This window comes from Podarcis liolepis, assembly GCF_965112155.1.
Source record: "Podarcis liolepis genome assembly, chromosome: 14".
Taxonomy (NCBI): Eukaryota; Metazoa; Chordata; class Lepidosauria; order Squamata; family Lacertidae; genus Podarcis; species Podarcis liolepis.
In genome coordinates, this window is record NC_139569.1 from 1,911,521 (window position 1) to 1,925,222 (window position 13,702).

General features: G+C 53.2%; 2 protein-coding genes across 3 annotated transcripts; both read left to right on the forward strand.

The window, feature by feature from the left end:
- The first annotated feature begins 712 nt into the window (after positions 1-712).
- LOC310693165 (hemoglobin subunit alpha-D-like) lies at positions 713-1,664 on the forward strand. Its single transcript, XM_083474883.1, has 3 exons — positions 713-1,030; positions 1,122-1,326; positions 1,434-1,664. The coding sequence occupies exons 1-3, from the start codon at positions 936-938 to the stop codon at positions 1,560-1,562; spliced, it is 429 nt and encodes a 142-aa protein (XP_083331009.1). The 5' UTR covers positions 713-935; the 3' UTR covers positions 1,563-1,664.
- A 2,640-nt stretch (positions 1,665-4,304) lies between these two features.
- DNAJA3 (DnaJ heat shock protein family (Hsp40) member A3) lies at positions 4,305-13,425 on the forward strand. 2 transcript variants are annotated; one of them, XM_083474769.1, is made up of 12 exons: positions 4,315-4,508; positions 5,318-5,454; positions 7,157-7,240; positions 7,365-7,565; positions 7,876-8,028; positions 8,285-8,432; positions 8,685-8,749; positions 8,851-8,979; positions 9,565-9,680; positions 10,092-10,189; positions 11,458-11,579; positions 12,316-13,425. In XM_083474769.1, the coding sequence occupies exons 1-11, from the start codon at positions 4,340-4,342 to the stop codon at positions 11,562-11,564; spliced, it is 1,407 nt and encodes a 468-aa protein (XP_083330895.1). In that variant the 5' UTR covers positions 4,315-4,339; the 3' UTR covers positions 11,565-11,579; positions 12,316-13,425. The 2 variants fall into 2 exon arrangements, with proteins under 2 accessions (XP_083330896.1, XP_083330895.1); XM_083474770.1 differs by lacking the exon at positions 11,458-11,579 and having other exon boundaries at positions 4,305-4,508.
- The last annotated feature ends 277 nt before the right edge of the window (positions 13,426-13,702 follow it).

Below are 13,702 nucleotides of genomic sequence, written 5' to 3' on the forward strand. Positions count from 1 at the left end.
AGGAGACTGGGGAGAGGGCCCCAGTGGGGTCAGGGAGGCCAGTCACTCTCCCTCTAGATCAGGCTTCCTCAAACTCGGCCCTCCAGATGTTGTTGGCCTACAACTCCCATGATCCCTAGCTAGCAGGACCAGTGGTCAGGGATGATGGGCATTGTAGTCTCAAAACATCTGGAGGGCCGAGGTTGAGGATGCCTGCTCTAGACCAGGCCATGTGAGGTCGAGTCAGGAGGTTTGAAGACAGTTTTTGAGGTTTAATTAAATTATTTCATTTAATTTACAGCTTGATTATTAAAACACATCCATACCAAACACTTGGCATCTATCCCTCACATGAGATGGGACCATCAGCTGAGACAAGTTCCCCAGACCGATCACAACATCTGGAGAGACGCATTGGACTAGAGACTTAGATAGGCATTAGAAACTGGTTCTAAGCAATGCTTCCAACTTTAAGCTGCTGTTATACCTTTTCCCTAGAAATGACAGACTAGCTTCTGCTGCCTATGGTATGCTTAAAATGTTCCCCACTATACGTGGGGGAAAAACGATAAAATATATTCTTTTACAAAAAATAAGCCATCGCATGTGTCATTGCATGTTCCAGATGGTTTCGGAAGGGGGAGTGTCGGGGGCAGCCTGGAGGGAGGGGGCTCTTGGGAACGGGGTGTCGTGGTAAAAGGGTAAGCACCCCTCCCTCCCTCCCGGAGCAGCCAGAGCCCGGAGCCCCTCCAGGAGCGCATGGGGAGAGTTTAGCTCTCCGCCCGAGCGCAGGCGACCTCTCCCGCAACCCGGCTCTGCGCGATAAGAGGGCGGCGGCTGGAGCCTCGGCTCGAAGGGGCGGGAGGAGGCTATAAAAGTGGCGGCCCCTGCAGGGCTCCCAGCTCCGCCACCTCCTGGGACTTACAGAGCAACTCGACCTCCTGCCTGCTGCCAAGATGGGGCTGACTGCTGACGAGTGCAAGCTGATCAAGAGCTACTGGGCCAAACTGGCCCCCGAGCACGAGGATATGGGCGGCGAAGCGCTGACCAGGTAGGCTCGACGGGGCGGCCAAGGGAGAGAAGCCCAGTCTGGTTCCTTCCGCCCCGTCCCTTTTCCTGACGGCCCCCTTCCCTCCCCGCAGGCTTTTCCGGGTCTACATGCAGTCCAAGATCTACTTCCCGCACTACGACCTGTGCCCCGGCTCCAATGACATTCGCCACCAAGGCCAGAAGATCATCAAGGCCCTCGACAACGCCATCAAGAACATCGACAACCTCCGCAGCTGCCTGTCCGACCTCAGCGACCTACACGCCTACAACCTCCGCGTGGACCCCGTCAACTTCAAGGCAAGCGCGCCGACGGGGCGGACGAGGGCCAGGAGGGGCGCGCCTTGGGTCTTCCCTCGACCCTCCCCCACCTGACCCCCGTGTCTCTCTCTCTCTCTCCTTTGCAGTTTCTGACCAGGTGCCTCCATGTGACAATCGCTTCCAGCCTCCCCGGAGACTACAACGCCCTGGTCTACAAGGCCTTTGACAAGTTCTTCTGCCTGGTGGGCGAGGTGCTGACCGAGAAGTACAGATGAGCCCCCCGCTGCCCGCCCCCTCGCCTCGGAGCTGCCGTTTGTCCCCCGTCTCGGGCACTCCGCCTCCGCTGTGCCCCTGAGCAATAAAATGCGTGAACCTCACTCTGTTGCGCCTCACTTTTTGGGGGGAGGACAGGGTTGAGGGGGGGGCTCCGGACTCAGCACTGTGAACTTGTATTCTGGAGAAGAGCTCAAAGGGGATGGGGGAGTCCAAAGAAGGGATGAAAGCCCTCTTGCTGTCCATCTTCAGGGCACGAGCCTCAGGCTCCTTCCTAATAAGCCTTGGAGCAGCCTCTTCCCTGTATTCCCTTGGAGATCGGGAAGGGGGCGCGCAGGAGCCTTCAGACCTTCTCTTCAAATGGGGCAGCGAGCGTTGTTCCTCGAGCGAGGGGGGCTTTAGTGAGGGGCGGCCAGGCCTTCAGTAAGACCCCTTTTTCTCCCCTGGGTATAAGGCTCCCACCAACGACTCTCCTGACGGTAGGAAGGGAGGGAGGGTGACGGGAGACCTGGCCTGCCTGCATCGTCTTCTCTTCCCCCCACCCCCCGTAGGACTGTTGCCCCAGCAGAAAGTGAACCCAGGTGGGGTGGGAATGATGACCACTGAGGGATCCCTGGAACTGGGCAACACATGGGAATACAGCCGCTGACAGAAGGGCGGGGTCCTTCCACTAAGCGAATATACTCCCCCCGCCCGCTGCCAGGGCATGGAGTGGGGCTCCTTGGGGCGCAGAGCTTCTTCCCCGAAATCAGTTGGGGGGGGAGAGTCCCCCTCTGCCCCTCACCCCACGAGAGGGTGCTGGGCAGGACAGGAGGGTCTTGTGTGGGATGCTGCTGGGTCCGGAGGTCAGAGCTTGGAGATGGAAGCAAGGAGAGCATCGTCCAAGGAGCCCAAAGAAAGCCGAGGGGCAGCTCCTCTCGCCCCACAGCAGCAGCCCGCCATGGCCTCCGTCTGAAGGCCAAACCGTCCGTCAAACTGGTGTTTCAAGCTGCCGTCGGACTACAATTCCCATCATCCCTGAACTCTGGTCCTGCTAGCTAGGGTTGATGGGAGTTGTAGTCCTGCTTCCTTGGCGAACCCTCGTAGCCGAGTAAGATGGTCTTCCTGGAAGACTCTTCCATCAACACGGTCTTAACAATGAGTCCGTAAGTGACTGTGGAGGCCAATTTTGGACCCACACGTCCTTCCACAGTGGGGACATTGGTTTCTGGGCGGGGGTCGCTCACGGTGTGGATTTGCCAAGCATGCCTTCCTCTTAGCACCTTTCTCCCTTGCGTCCTGAGTTCGAGTGTCTTCAACACCTTTGGTAAAGGCTGTTCTCCAACTGGAGCGCTCGCAGACCGGTATTTCCCCAGCTGTCGGTGTTTATGCTACTCTTTTTTTTATATTTGCCTTGAGAGAGTCTTTAAACCTCTTTTACTGACCACCAGCATTACGCTTTCCATTCGGAATAGCGTAGCGGGGACTCAAGTTTGAGAAACACTAGTAGCGGAACGGGGCGATTCTGAAGCCGTGGCCAGTAACCTTAGACGGGGCGGGCAGGACACAGCCTAGCGCAGCTGCCTGCTCCCTCTTGCCAGGTGCCCTCTTCCTCGCACCTCCGTCCCCTCCCCAAATGCCCCAGTTCCGTCCCCATCGCTGACCCAGCAGGGCGGCCTCCGTTGGAGCCACGGCACGCCCCCCACCCCTTCCCTCGCCTTCAGAGAGCCTCTGCCCGGGGCGTCCCCGCCAGACGGCGCTCATCGCGCGCAAAAGTCAGCCGCCCCGACTCCCTTCCGACGTGTCCGCCGGGCACCCGGCCCTCCCGACTGGTAGCTCCAAGGGGGACGAGGCGAGATCCAGACCCAGTGGAGACACACGCGCCTGATCTCGCCGGTTCCTCTTCCTGCAGCTTCCCTCGGCCAGATAGATGCTTGTATGTATGCATGCATCTTAAAAAGCAGAGACATCACCTTGCCGACAAAGGTCCGTACAATTAAAGCTATTATTTCCCCAGTAGTGATGTATGGAAGTGAGAGCTGGACCATCAAGAAGGCTGATCGCCGAAGAATGGATGCTTTTGAATTCTGGTGCTGGAGGAGACTCTTGAGAGTCCCATGGACTGCAAGAAGATCCAACCTCTCCATTCTGAAGGAAATTAGCCCTGAGTGCTCACTGGAAGGACAGATCGTGCAGCTGAGGCTCCAGTACTTTGGCCACCTCATGAGAAGAGAAGACTCCCTGGAAAAGACCCTGATGTTGGGAAAGATGGAGGGCACAAGGAGAAGGGGGCGACAGAGGACGAGATGGTTGGACAGTGTTCTCGAAACTACTAACGTGAGTTTGACCAAACTGCAGAAGGCAGGAGTGCCTGGCATGCTCTGGTCCAGGGGGTCACGAAGACGCGGACACGACTAAACGACTAAACGACTAAACAACAACATGTATGTATGTATCCGCTGGCTCTTTCTCCTAAGCTGCAAAGGAAAGAACCGCCCACGAAAGCTCTTCCCGCCGGCACCAACGCGCTCGTCTTCCCGACGCCACAGAGCTCTTCGTGCCCTTTGGGCTTGCAAAGCGAAGCCTGGAGCGGGGCGGCGCTAGGACCCAGGAGCAACCCGGAGACCAGGGCGCCGCGGCGTAGGGTGACCGCTAAGGAAGGTCTCGGGGCGGCGGGCGAGGGAGAGGGCGCACGCGCAGTAGGGCCGCCCCGCCTCCCGCCCCCCTGCGCCTGCGCAAACGGCGCTCTCGCGCCCGGCGGCCTCTCCTGCGCCTGCGCGGTGTCTCCCGGCGGCCCAAGATGGCGGCGGCGGTGCGCGCCTCGCTGCGGCTGTCGGCGGCCGTTGGCGGGGGAAGCCGGCTGGGCAGCGCCGAGGCACGGCGGAGGCTGCTGGCGCTGCGCGTGGCGCGCTGGCTGAGCGCGGGCCCCGCCTGGCCCCCCGCGACCCGGCGGCTCGGAGGAGGCGCCGGTGAGGGCGCGCGTGACGTCACGGGGCACCGCCGGTGGAACTCCCTGCCACTGGAGAGAAGCGGCAGCATGGGGGGTGGCTTTAGAAGGGGGGAGAGATTCACGGAGGAGGCATTCGGTGCTTCCGCATGGGGGTTGCCGGAGCTCTTGGGCTTCGGCTTCGGCCGCGGTGAGAGCAGGACGAGATCGGGCCCTTTTGGCCCTATCCTGCAAGCTCCTGGCCAGCGACCCTTTCCCTCTAGGACAGTGATGGCCAAAATTGGCTCTCCAGCTGTTTTTTGACTACAACTCCCATCTTCCCTAGTTAACAGGACCAGTGGTCAGGGATGATGGGAATTGTAGTCCCCAAACAGCTGGAGGGCCAAGTTTGGCCATCACTGCTCTAGGACACCCTTCTGCAACCCCTGGGTCTTCCAGGTGTTGTGGGAATGCAGCTCTCCTGGAGAAATCAGACCTTTATCTCCAAGGACACAGCCAACTGTGTGACTTGTGGCAGCACCGGTGCCTTACGGGTCCTAGGATCCTTGGCATGTAATTATTGCTGTACAGTTTTAAATGGACATGAGGCAGGTATCCGTGCTTGTTGGGTTGGCTGAAGGAGAAAAAGCAGGTTTTAAACACATCCGTTACTCATTTACCTATGGACTTTGGTTAGGCAGGTACGGTGCCCAAGTTCTGGCTGACTAGGATAGGGGGATTGTTCCGATTGCTGTCCTGGATTCCAAAGGACTCGTGGCGCTTTTTGCACAGACCACACAGCTAAGAACGAGACAGTCTGTTGTCCTAAAACCCCATTTTGTTCTTTTGCAGGCGTGATACATCATCCTCTTGCCTGCGCTGCCTCGTTTCATACCAGCCCTGCAAGCTGTGCCAAAGAGGACTATTACCAGATCCTGGGGGTGCCTCGAAATGCCAGCCAGAAGGAGATCAAGAAGGCCTATTACCAGGCATGTTTGCTGAAAAGAAATGTCTTTGAGAAAATATGTTTCTCAAAACAGGAAGGTAGCATTGGAGTTACAGGGTGCCGGCATGTTCCATTTGTCCTCTTCTGCAGGGCATCAGCGTACAAATGTTTTACTGCAGTGCCTTATGCTTTCTGAGCCCCCTCAGGGGAAAAGGTGGGGTACAAATAAGCATATAATAATCATGATAATTTTTGAGTGGCCTTTAGGAAGGGATGGGCTAGTGGAGAGGAGGAGGTTTTTTAAAGTATTAGGAAATGGTGGAGAAGGATATTCTAACGTGATTGACCAGCTTGAGAGAAGCAAACTGGTCCATAGTGGTTGAAAGAGCAACCATGTTTGTTGCTTTGAAGTAAAGGGTCCCAGGTTTTTCTATTTTTTAAAAAATCAAGGGTGCCTTCTTATTAGAAGTCCACATGCAGGTATGTATTTCTCGGAATGGAAATGGTAGAGCTTTGCCTACACAGCACTCTGTGTCACACTCTTATCAGGATATTTCCAGCCATTTGTCTTCAGCATCTGTTCCCCAATTACTTTTTCAACTTGTCTGCCACAGGCATTTGCTTTCTTAACTGCTGCTTTTGGTTTTCGTCTTGATTAGAATAGACAAAGGAAGTCCACTTTCGAAGGCCTTACTAAGCGAAAAAGGAAAGAGAATGATTAGTATCTGAATTATTTTATGTAAAAAGAACTGGCTGAGGATAGCTTTGTGTTTTGATGCCTAGGAAACAGACTCTTCCTAGTAGGGGTACATCTTTTATGAACAGCTCTTTCTCAGCTTTTGTTTAAAAGAAATTCTGTGGGCCTATCCATTCCCTGGGGGGGGGGGGGCAGAACCTCTGCACACTTGAGATTGGTGGAATCCTGACATCTCAAGGTTAAAGAAAGGCTTCAGATACACTTCAGCTGTGGCCCATGTGTCTCAGCATGTGGACAGGTGGGAAGTCAGGCTGATGAGCTCTTCTAAATGTACCAGTAACACTGAAAAATGAAAAGAGCAGATAAAACTGCAACAAGAGCATCAGTAGCAACAGACCTGCAGACAAAACCTAAACCATAAAGACCTGCTGGAATAGGGTTTTTCTTTTTCATTTGGTACTGAAAGCTCACTGATCAGTACCAATTGTATCTCAAGAGGGAGGGCACCACCTTTCATTAATTGATATTGATTTTGGGTAGTAATTCTTTGCTTCCAGTGAAATTGTAAATATTTTTCTAATGCAGCTGGAGTCCTATTTATCCTATGGATGCTTTTGAGATTTAAGCCATAGTGCTAATAGACCTATAACCTCCCATTTTCACAGATATTTCATCAGATTGCATCATCTGACCATAGCTAGAAATAGTGATTATTTTTGAAAGGCCACTGTGTTTCCATGTTACAATAGAAGCCAAAAAAATTCTTTTCCTTTACATCAACCAGCTTATTTTGAAAGTTTTTACCTTTAACACCATATGTGTTACTATATTATTTTGGGAATTAGTTTGGATTTATGATGCTCTTGTTATTTGTTACTCTTAAACCCTCCTTGTCGCATGGTATAAAATTTGAGTGATGCCCATACTCTTCTAACTTGAGCCTAATGCAGTTGACTTGAGATACAATCTTGTAATCAGTAACAAACAGAAGCAGCAATGACGGTGATTCTCTTGTGCTTCATCTTCACATTTGGGTCTTTTTGATTAGCTTGCCAAGAAATACCACCCAGACACGAACAAAGATGACCCTAAAGCGAAGGAGAAGTTCTCGCAACTGGCTGAAGCCTACGAGGTAACGTGGGGGCTGTTTTTTCAAGGGGGTGACGGTGGGCTCCTTCTGGAGTGGTCCCATTGCTCAGAATGGCATCACGACTTCACAATCTAGCCATGTTAGCTCTCATCTTCCTTCCTTGTAGGTCTTAGGCGATGAAGTGAAACGGAAACAGTTTGATACTTATGGGACAGCCGGTTTCGATGCAAGCTCAGCAGGATCCGGGCAACAATATTGGCGTGGCGGCCCGTCTGTGGACCCAGAGGAGCTGTTCAGGAAGATCTTTGGGGAGTTTTCAGGTTCCCCTTTTGGAGACTTCCACACTGCTTTTGACCAGCCCCAGGAAGTGAGCATAACAATCTGTCTGCATGTGTAGCTTTTAAGGGAAAGTTACTTGGAAAAAGTTCATTATGATTGGGATTCTAGTTTTGACTGTCCGGTTGTCCAATTTGATTTGTAACTAGTAATTCATTAAATGCCTGATTTAATATTTACAATTGCGCTATTTATGAGACAGGGCCATTCCTAAAACAGGGAAACATTTTGCCCCACATCACTGTCTTCTGCTGCGTGCAAAATGACGAGTCAAAATAGCTGGCCCTGATCTTTGCCTGGGCATTGAGTGATGGCTGCCTTTGCTCCCTCTCTCTCTTTAGTATATCATGGAACTGACATTCAACCAGGCCGCCAAGGGTGTCAACAAGGAGATTCAAGTGAACATCAACGACACCTGCCAGCGCTGTGATGGCAAAGGGCACGAGCCGGGCACCAAAGTGCAACACTGCCACTACTGCAATGGCACTGGCATGGTAAGTGTACTGATAGGTCACAACACAGAGGAAAGCAGGCTCCGCTCACCTCGCTGCTGTGCCAACTGGACAACTTTGCTTTTCGGAGGAGGGCAGAGAGCTTTCCTCCTTTGCTTGCTTGATTTAGATTCATTGGGAATCATCAGCCACTGGAGACTCCCACACCTAGAAAATGCCGAAGAAAGAATCCCTGCTTGCAACAATGCCCAGAAAGGCATCACCTCTCTCTGCATCTTCTCTCTCCCCCACCCCATAGGAGACGATCAACACAGGTCCCTTTGTCATGCGTTCTACGTGCCGGCGATGTGGCGGGCGTGGCTCAGTTGTGACAACCCCCTGTGCGCTGTGTCGTGGCTCTGGGCAGACCAAGCAGAAGAAGGTGGTGATGGTCCCAGTTCCCGCAGGTCCGCATGCTCTGCCTTGTTTGGGTTCTTCATTAGATGGGGTGGCTGCTGCCATGCTTTCCTGAAGCTTGGTTGGGTCCGAGCAGAGGAACAACAGCTGCTTTCTGCAGAATGGATCAAGGGAGGGCTGGGGTGGAGTGGGCCTTTGCAAAGGTGGGCTGTTGTGGATTTAAGAATCCTGTAGCGTATGAGAAACAAGCAGGAAGGACCAGGGGAATGCCCTTGTTTACTACACCCTTGCTCTGGCTTCAGGTGTGGAGGATGGACAGACGGTTCGGATGCCTGTAGGAAAGAGGGAGATCTTCATTACCTTCCGGGTGCGTATTTGTCTGGGCTCCCATGATTCTCTGCCCTGTTTGAAAACAGCATCCGCCTGCTGCCACCTCCTCCATGAACTGTGCCCTCTTTCTGGATTCAGGTTCAGAAGAGCTCTACGTTCCGGAGGGACGGTGCAGACATCCACTCGGACCTCTATGTCTCCATAGCACAAGCTGTCCTCGGCGGCACAGCCAGGTCTCCTGGTCTGTACGAGACAATCAGCATTGCGGTATGTAGCAGCAGGTCCCTTGATGACAGGGAGCATGCGGGTGGTCTGTATGGCTGCGCCTTCTGGTCCTTGTCAGTTGGTGATACGGCTCAGGTGTCTCCCTCCAGAGAGCTCAGCCTGGATGGCCACGATCTCCCAGCCTATGGAGTAGGGCGCCCTGTTCATCTTACTATGTTTACTGTGTCCAAATGGAAATGGACACAGGATGTTCTCACCACCCTCGTCTTCTGCTGCAGAACTCTGCATGTGGTGCGCATGTTGCCACAGTGTCCCTCCCCTTCCTAGGTTCCTCTGACTCTTACAGCACAATCCTGCACGTGTTACTTGGTAAATCCCACTGTGATCACTTGTGCTTCCTTGTATAAGCATATTTAGAATTGCATCCTGAATTTGTGCTGTTATCCTTTCTCCTTTACCTCTCCTTTGTGACTGGCTGCTTATATACTCCTGTGGGAGCCGTGCTTATTTTAAATTGAATTCTCTTTGTCTGGGTGGGGGGGGGTCCCTGGAGAAATAAATAGAACCGGACACATATGGTTGTACGTAAAATGCTGAATAAACCCTGTTCTTCCACCTCTCTGCCAGATCCCCCCAGGCATTCAAGCTGACCAGAAGATTCGGATGAGTGGGAAAGGCATTCCCAGAGTTAACAGTTACGGTTACGGCGACCACTATATTCACATAAAGATCAAAGTTCCCAAGTAAGTGGGGGGGGGCTTTGGGGGCCTGGGGGGGATGGTGGCGTTCAGCAGGAGCATTTTAGACATGCAACGGTGCAAAATGCAAAGTGGCCTTTGTTTTGGGAGACGTAGCGGGGAATGATGGATACAGGGGAGGAAGTCCACCTCTCCTCAGGCCACACCCCTTTTTGTCTTAAGCAGTATATAATTGGTTATTAGTGAGCCCTCATTGGGAAGAGGCACCTGGGTTTTAAAGAGAGGATCCAGTGCTGCAGGAAGGTGGCTTTGGGGAGCCTGGCAGACACCGGGGAAAAGAGGCTGCCTTTAGCTTGTAGGCGTGTTCATTAGGCGGTTCAGGTTTTTCCCAGGATTGTGAGCCTTCCTGCCGAGTGGATGCCTCCAAGGTAGCCCTTTCCCCCCTTTGTGCTGCAGGAGGCTGACCGACCGCCAGCGAGCCTTGATGCTGAGCTATGCAGAAGACGAAACCGAAGTGGAAGGGACCGTGAATGGTGTCACCAATACAGCCACTGGTAAGTGGAGCCCTATGAGGTGTCTTTGGGTGCTTGGAGGTGGCAGGGGACCCTCCCGCCACCTCATTAAATGGCCCACTCTGCAGTGTGGTGCTTACGATGTTATTGAGCTGGGCAATGTGGGACTTACGTGGCCTAGTTGCAATGGCAGCGGTGTGGCCTGCGCCCCTGCTGGAATGGAGGTCTCTTTGCATTGGTAGATGCCACAAGGAACGAGTCTGGCTGTGCTGTGGTCCTCACTTGGGGGAGGGATCAGGTGGCATCTCTTAGCGTCGCCTTACCCGTCAGCTGTCATCTTAAGCTAAAGGATTACGATTCTCCCTTAAAAAGGAAGAGGGAGGTATTTATTTTGGGACCAGAGGACATAGGATGTAGTAAGAGGCATTTCAGACAGCCTAGATTTATTTTTTTTAAAGTAGTTATCTTCACATTCTTGGTCTCCTTGTGACATTTTCCCTGATAGGGGGTACAGTATGATTTGGATTTGAACGCCTAAGCTATAAAAGAAAGGGGTGGGGCTCTTGGAGAGGCTGTTTATGCCCTTCCTTGCACAACTGCCTTGTAAAGATCTGGCCTCCAGATGTTGGACTTCAGTTCCTATCAGCCCTAGGAGCCAGCATAGCCAGTGGTCAGGGATGATAAAAGCCATAGTCCAGCGAGATTCAGGGGACCACAAATTCCTCATGTCTGGGTTTAAAGGAGCTGGACGATCTTTCCTGATGCAGCTGAGTGACAGAAAGGAGACCAAAGAGCCAGGCAGCCGTTACCACGCAGGTGGCCCCCTGATGCTTTGGTCTGCATTGTCCATCGGCCCCTGGGAGCACAGCCACAGGACCCTGGAGTTCATGGGGTTGGCAGTCCAGAATGGCTGGAGGGGCACCAGGTTGGCAGAGTTGGCATCTAAGAGATAGAATTGGAATTGCAAACAGATGCTGTGAGAAGCAGCAAAGATATTGCCTGGAGATGAGAGCTAGGCACAAGAACAGGAAGCCGGAGGCCAAGAAGCATCATTGGCAAAGCAGTATAATGGATAAGTCCCTCTTGGTTGATCCCAGGGCACTTCCAATACATGGAACATAGGCTGAAGCGAAATGAGTTTGTTAGGCCTTCCAGCACGAGCATGCCACCCCTGGCCTTGCCTCTCCTCCTTGGGCAAGGGGCCAGGAAATGTTTCCAGGTGTGGTGAGCCAATGGGTGGCAGCAGCAGCAGCAGCAGCACCATCTCACAATTGCATATCCTGACGCAGCTCTCTGCTGTTTGTGTCTAGGTGGCAGGGGGACGACTAGATCGGGGGCAGGCGAGGAGAGGCCCGAGGCCCAGGGGGACGACAAGGAGGGATTCCTAGCTAAACTTAAGAAAATGTTTAGCTCCTGATTTGCCCCGCCAGAGGTAGGAGGCCTCTTGTGTTCTTCTGTGCTCACTGCTGCTGAGCAGACACAGAATTGTTTGCAGCTGGGTGGGGCAGCCTTTCTGGCTGAGGGGGACAAGGTAGCAGAGACCCTTCCCTCCAGGTGGGAGACCCTTCTTCCCTCCCTAGAATCCCGTAAAGAGCAGCAGCTGGTCTGGCGCCAGCTCTTTCTGTTGCACTGCTTCCTTCCTTGACCCACTGGGCCTTCCTCTCCTCTCTGCTGTCCCAGCCCACCAGCTTTTGGTTGCAACAGTGACCCAAGAGCCACACAAATAAATAGTGGGGGCACAAGAGACTGGATGCTTCATCTACTGCAAGCCACATGTGACTGTGCTGCGCGAGGGCATAAGGCTTTGGGTGTCGGTAGAATGCGTCAGATTCATTTGTGAATTGCATAGGTGCAATCCTTCTGGAAAGGGCCAATTGAGGCCCTGAACCCTTGGAACTGCCTGCCACTGGATGCTGGCAAAGCATCTCAAAAGACTGGAACCCACACTTAAACTGCGACCAGGCAGAGGCCCACTCTGCACCCAGGAAGTCAGGGTTGAAGGGGTTGACCTGCAGGCCCACAGCTGCCACTAGTCACGGGGAAATGAGGCTTCTCTGTGGCTACAGCTGGTTGTCTGTTGACTTCCATGGGGAGAGGGCAGCCCTTGCCAGCAAGCTGCTCTTTGCAGTTGAAGTACAGTAAGACTTCCCTTTTTCTTTTGGCTCCAGGGAAACGTTCTGCCGGAAACTAGGGTGATGTGTGGCAGAGGTTGAGCAGCTGTGTCGTCCTTCTTGGAGGTGAAGCGACCGCAGGAGCCTGGCAAGAAGAAACCTAGACAGGCACACTGGAACTTGCTTGGCAGGACGTCTGCACAGGTGGAAGGCTTTCGCCTCTGGAAGCAGGACTTGGGAGGGGCGGCTTCTGTCATGTCACCTACGGGAGCTGCAAAAGGTTCCGGGTTCCTTGGAGAGGACAAGACCCTCCTCTTTTTCCAGACAAATGCAGACCACCGAGTGGGAACCTGGACAGCAAAAATCCGGCACCCGTCTTGTTTAGCAGTCCTGCTCTCCTGAGGTTTTGACAAGCCCCGCAGAGAGCTCCTGAGATCACCAGCCTGCTCCAAAAAGCGGAGAGGCAGTGGAGAGCCCACGAGTTCCCTGCACCCCGAGTTCTTTTGGCCGCCAGGGGAATTTGGCTTCGGAGTTTTGTGGCACAGCCTGGCCTCAGGAGAGCGGCTTCTCTCGACTGCCCACTCCATTGCACGTGGGCAGGCAGGGAGATCTTCTGCGTTTCTCATGTAGGTCTGAAACACATCTGAATGAGTTGCCCCTTTGCTCTGCTGCTAGCTTGTGAGGTTGCCGTGTGGGGGGCTGGGAGCAGCTGCTTCGCGCAGCAACATTTTTTGGTAGGACAGCAGCAGTCAAATACAACAACGTGCCTCTTCCTATTTACCTGCACTCAGAAGGTGTGTCCCATAGAATTTGCTGTGTGTGAAGCATCCCTCTGCACTTTTGGCCTAAGAGGACAGATGGTGGGGAAGCGAGAGCAGAATGCACCCCGTTGGCCTCTGAAAGAGCAGGCCATGAGGCTGGGCACAGCTGAGCCACAAAGCAATCAGGACTGCTGGGGGTGTGAAGGTGGCTGCTGCATCCAGTCGCTGTTACTTATTTGGCCGCTTTAAGATTCCTACCCCACCCTGCAATTAAATCCACCCGGACTGGAGCTCTCTCCCTTCACTTGCTAACAGACGGCACGCGCAGCCTCCTGAGCCATTTGGCCTGCAAGGTGATTCTGTATCAATGTAAAATACACTCTGTAAAAAAGATCTTTAGAATCCATCCATTTGTTGTTCTCTCTTTCAAATGTCACAGCAACCTGGAACTTTTTTTGTGGGTGAGGGAGGGGAAATTGTATCCTTGAACCCTGCTGCTAGGGGGTGATTCAGAAAGGAAAGCCGTCCTATTGAACTAGCACCTTTCCCTAGTTTGCCTGCTTGACCCTACATATTAGGACGTGGCTTCCTACATCCAGCTGTTAGATCCAAAGCAACAAGGCAAGTCTCCACTTCCTGGTCCTGTAGTCATACTCTATGACCTTTTATCTGGCAAGAGAGCC

Excerpts from the sequence above, each read along its gene's own strand:
- DNAJA3 (XM_083474769.1), top strand. The coding sequence starts at position 4,340 with ATGGCGGCGGCGGTGCGCGCCTCGCTGCGGCTGTCGGCGGCCGTTGGC. Across the intron at positions 7,241-7,364 it reads AACTGGCTGAAGCCTACGAG|GTCTTAGGCGATGAAGTGAA; the intron begins GTAACGTGGGGG and ends CCTTCCTTGTAG. Across the intron at positions 8,750-8,850 it reads AGATCTTCATTACCTTCCGG|GTTCAGAAGAGCTCTACGTT; the intron begins GTGCGTATTTGT and ends TTCTGGATTCAG.
- LOC310693165 (XM_083474883.1), top strand. The coding sequence starts at position 936 with ATGGGGCTGACTGCTGACGAGTGCAAGCTGATCAAGAGCTACTGGGCC. Across the intron at positions 1,031-1,121 it reads GGCGGCGAAGCGCTGACCAG|GCTTTTCCGGGTCTACATGC; the intron begins GTAGGCTCGACG and ends CCCTCCCCGCAG. Across the intron at positions 1,327-1,433 it reads TGGACCCCGTCAACTTCAAG|TTTCTGACCAGGTGCCTCCA; the intron begins GCAAGCGCGCCG and ends TCTCCTTTGCAG.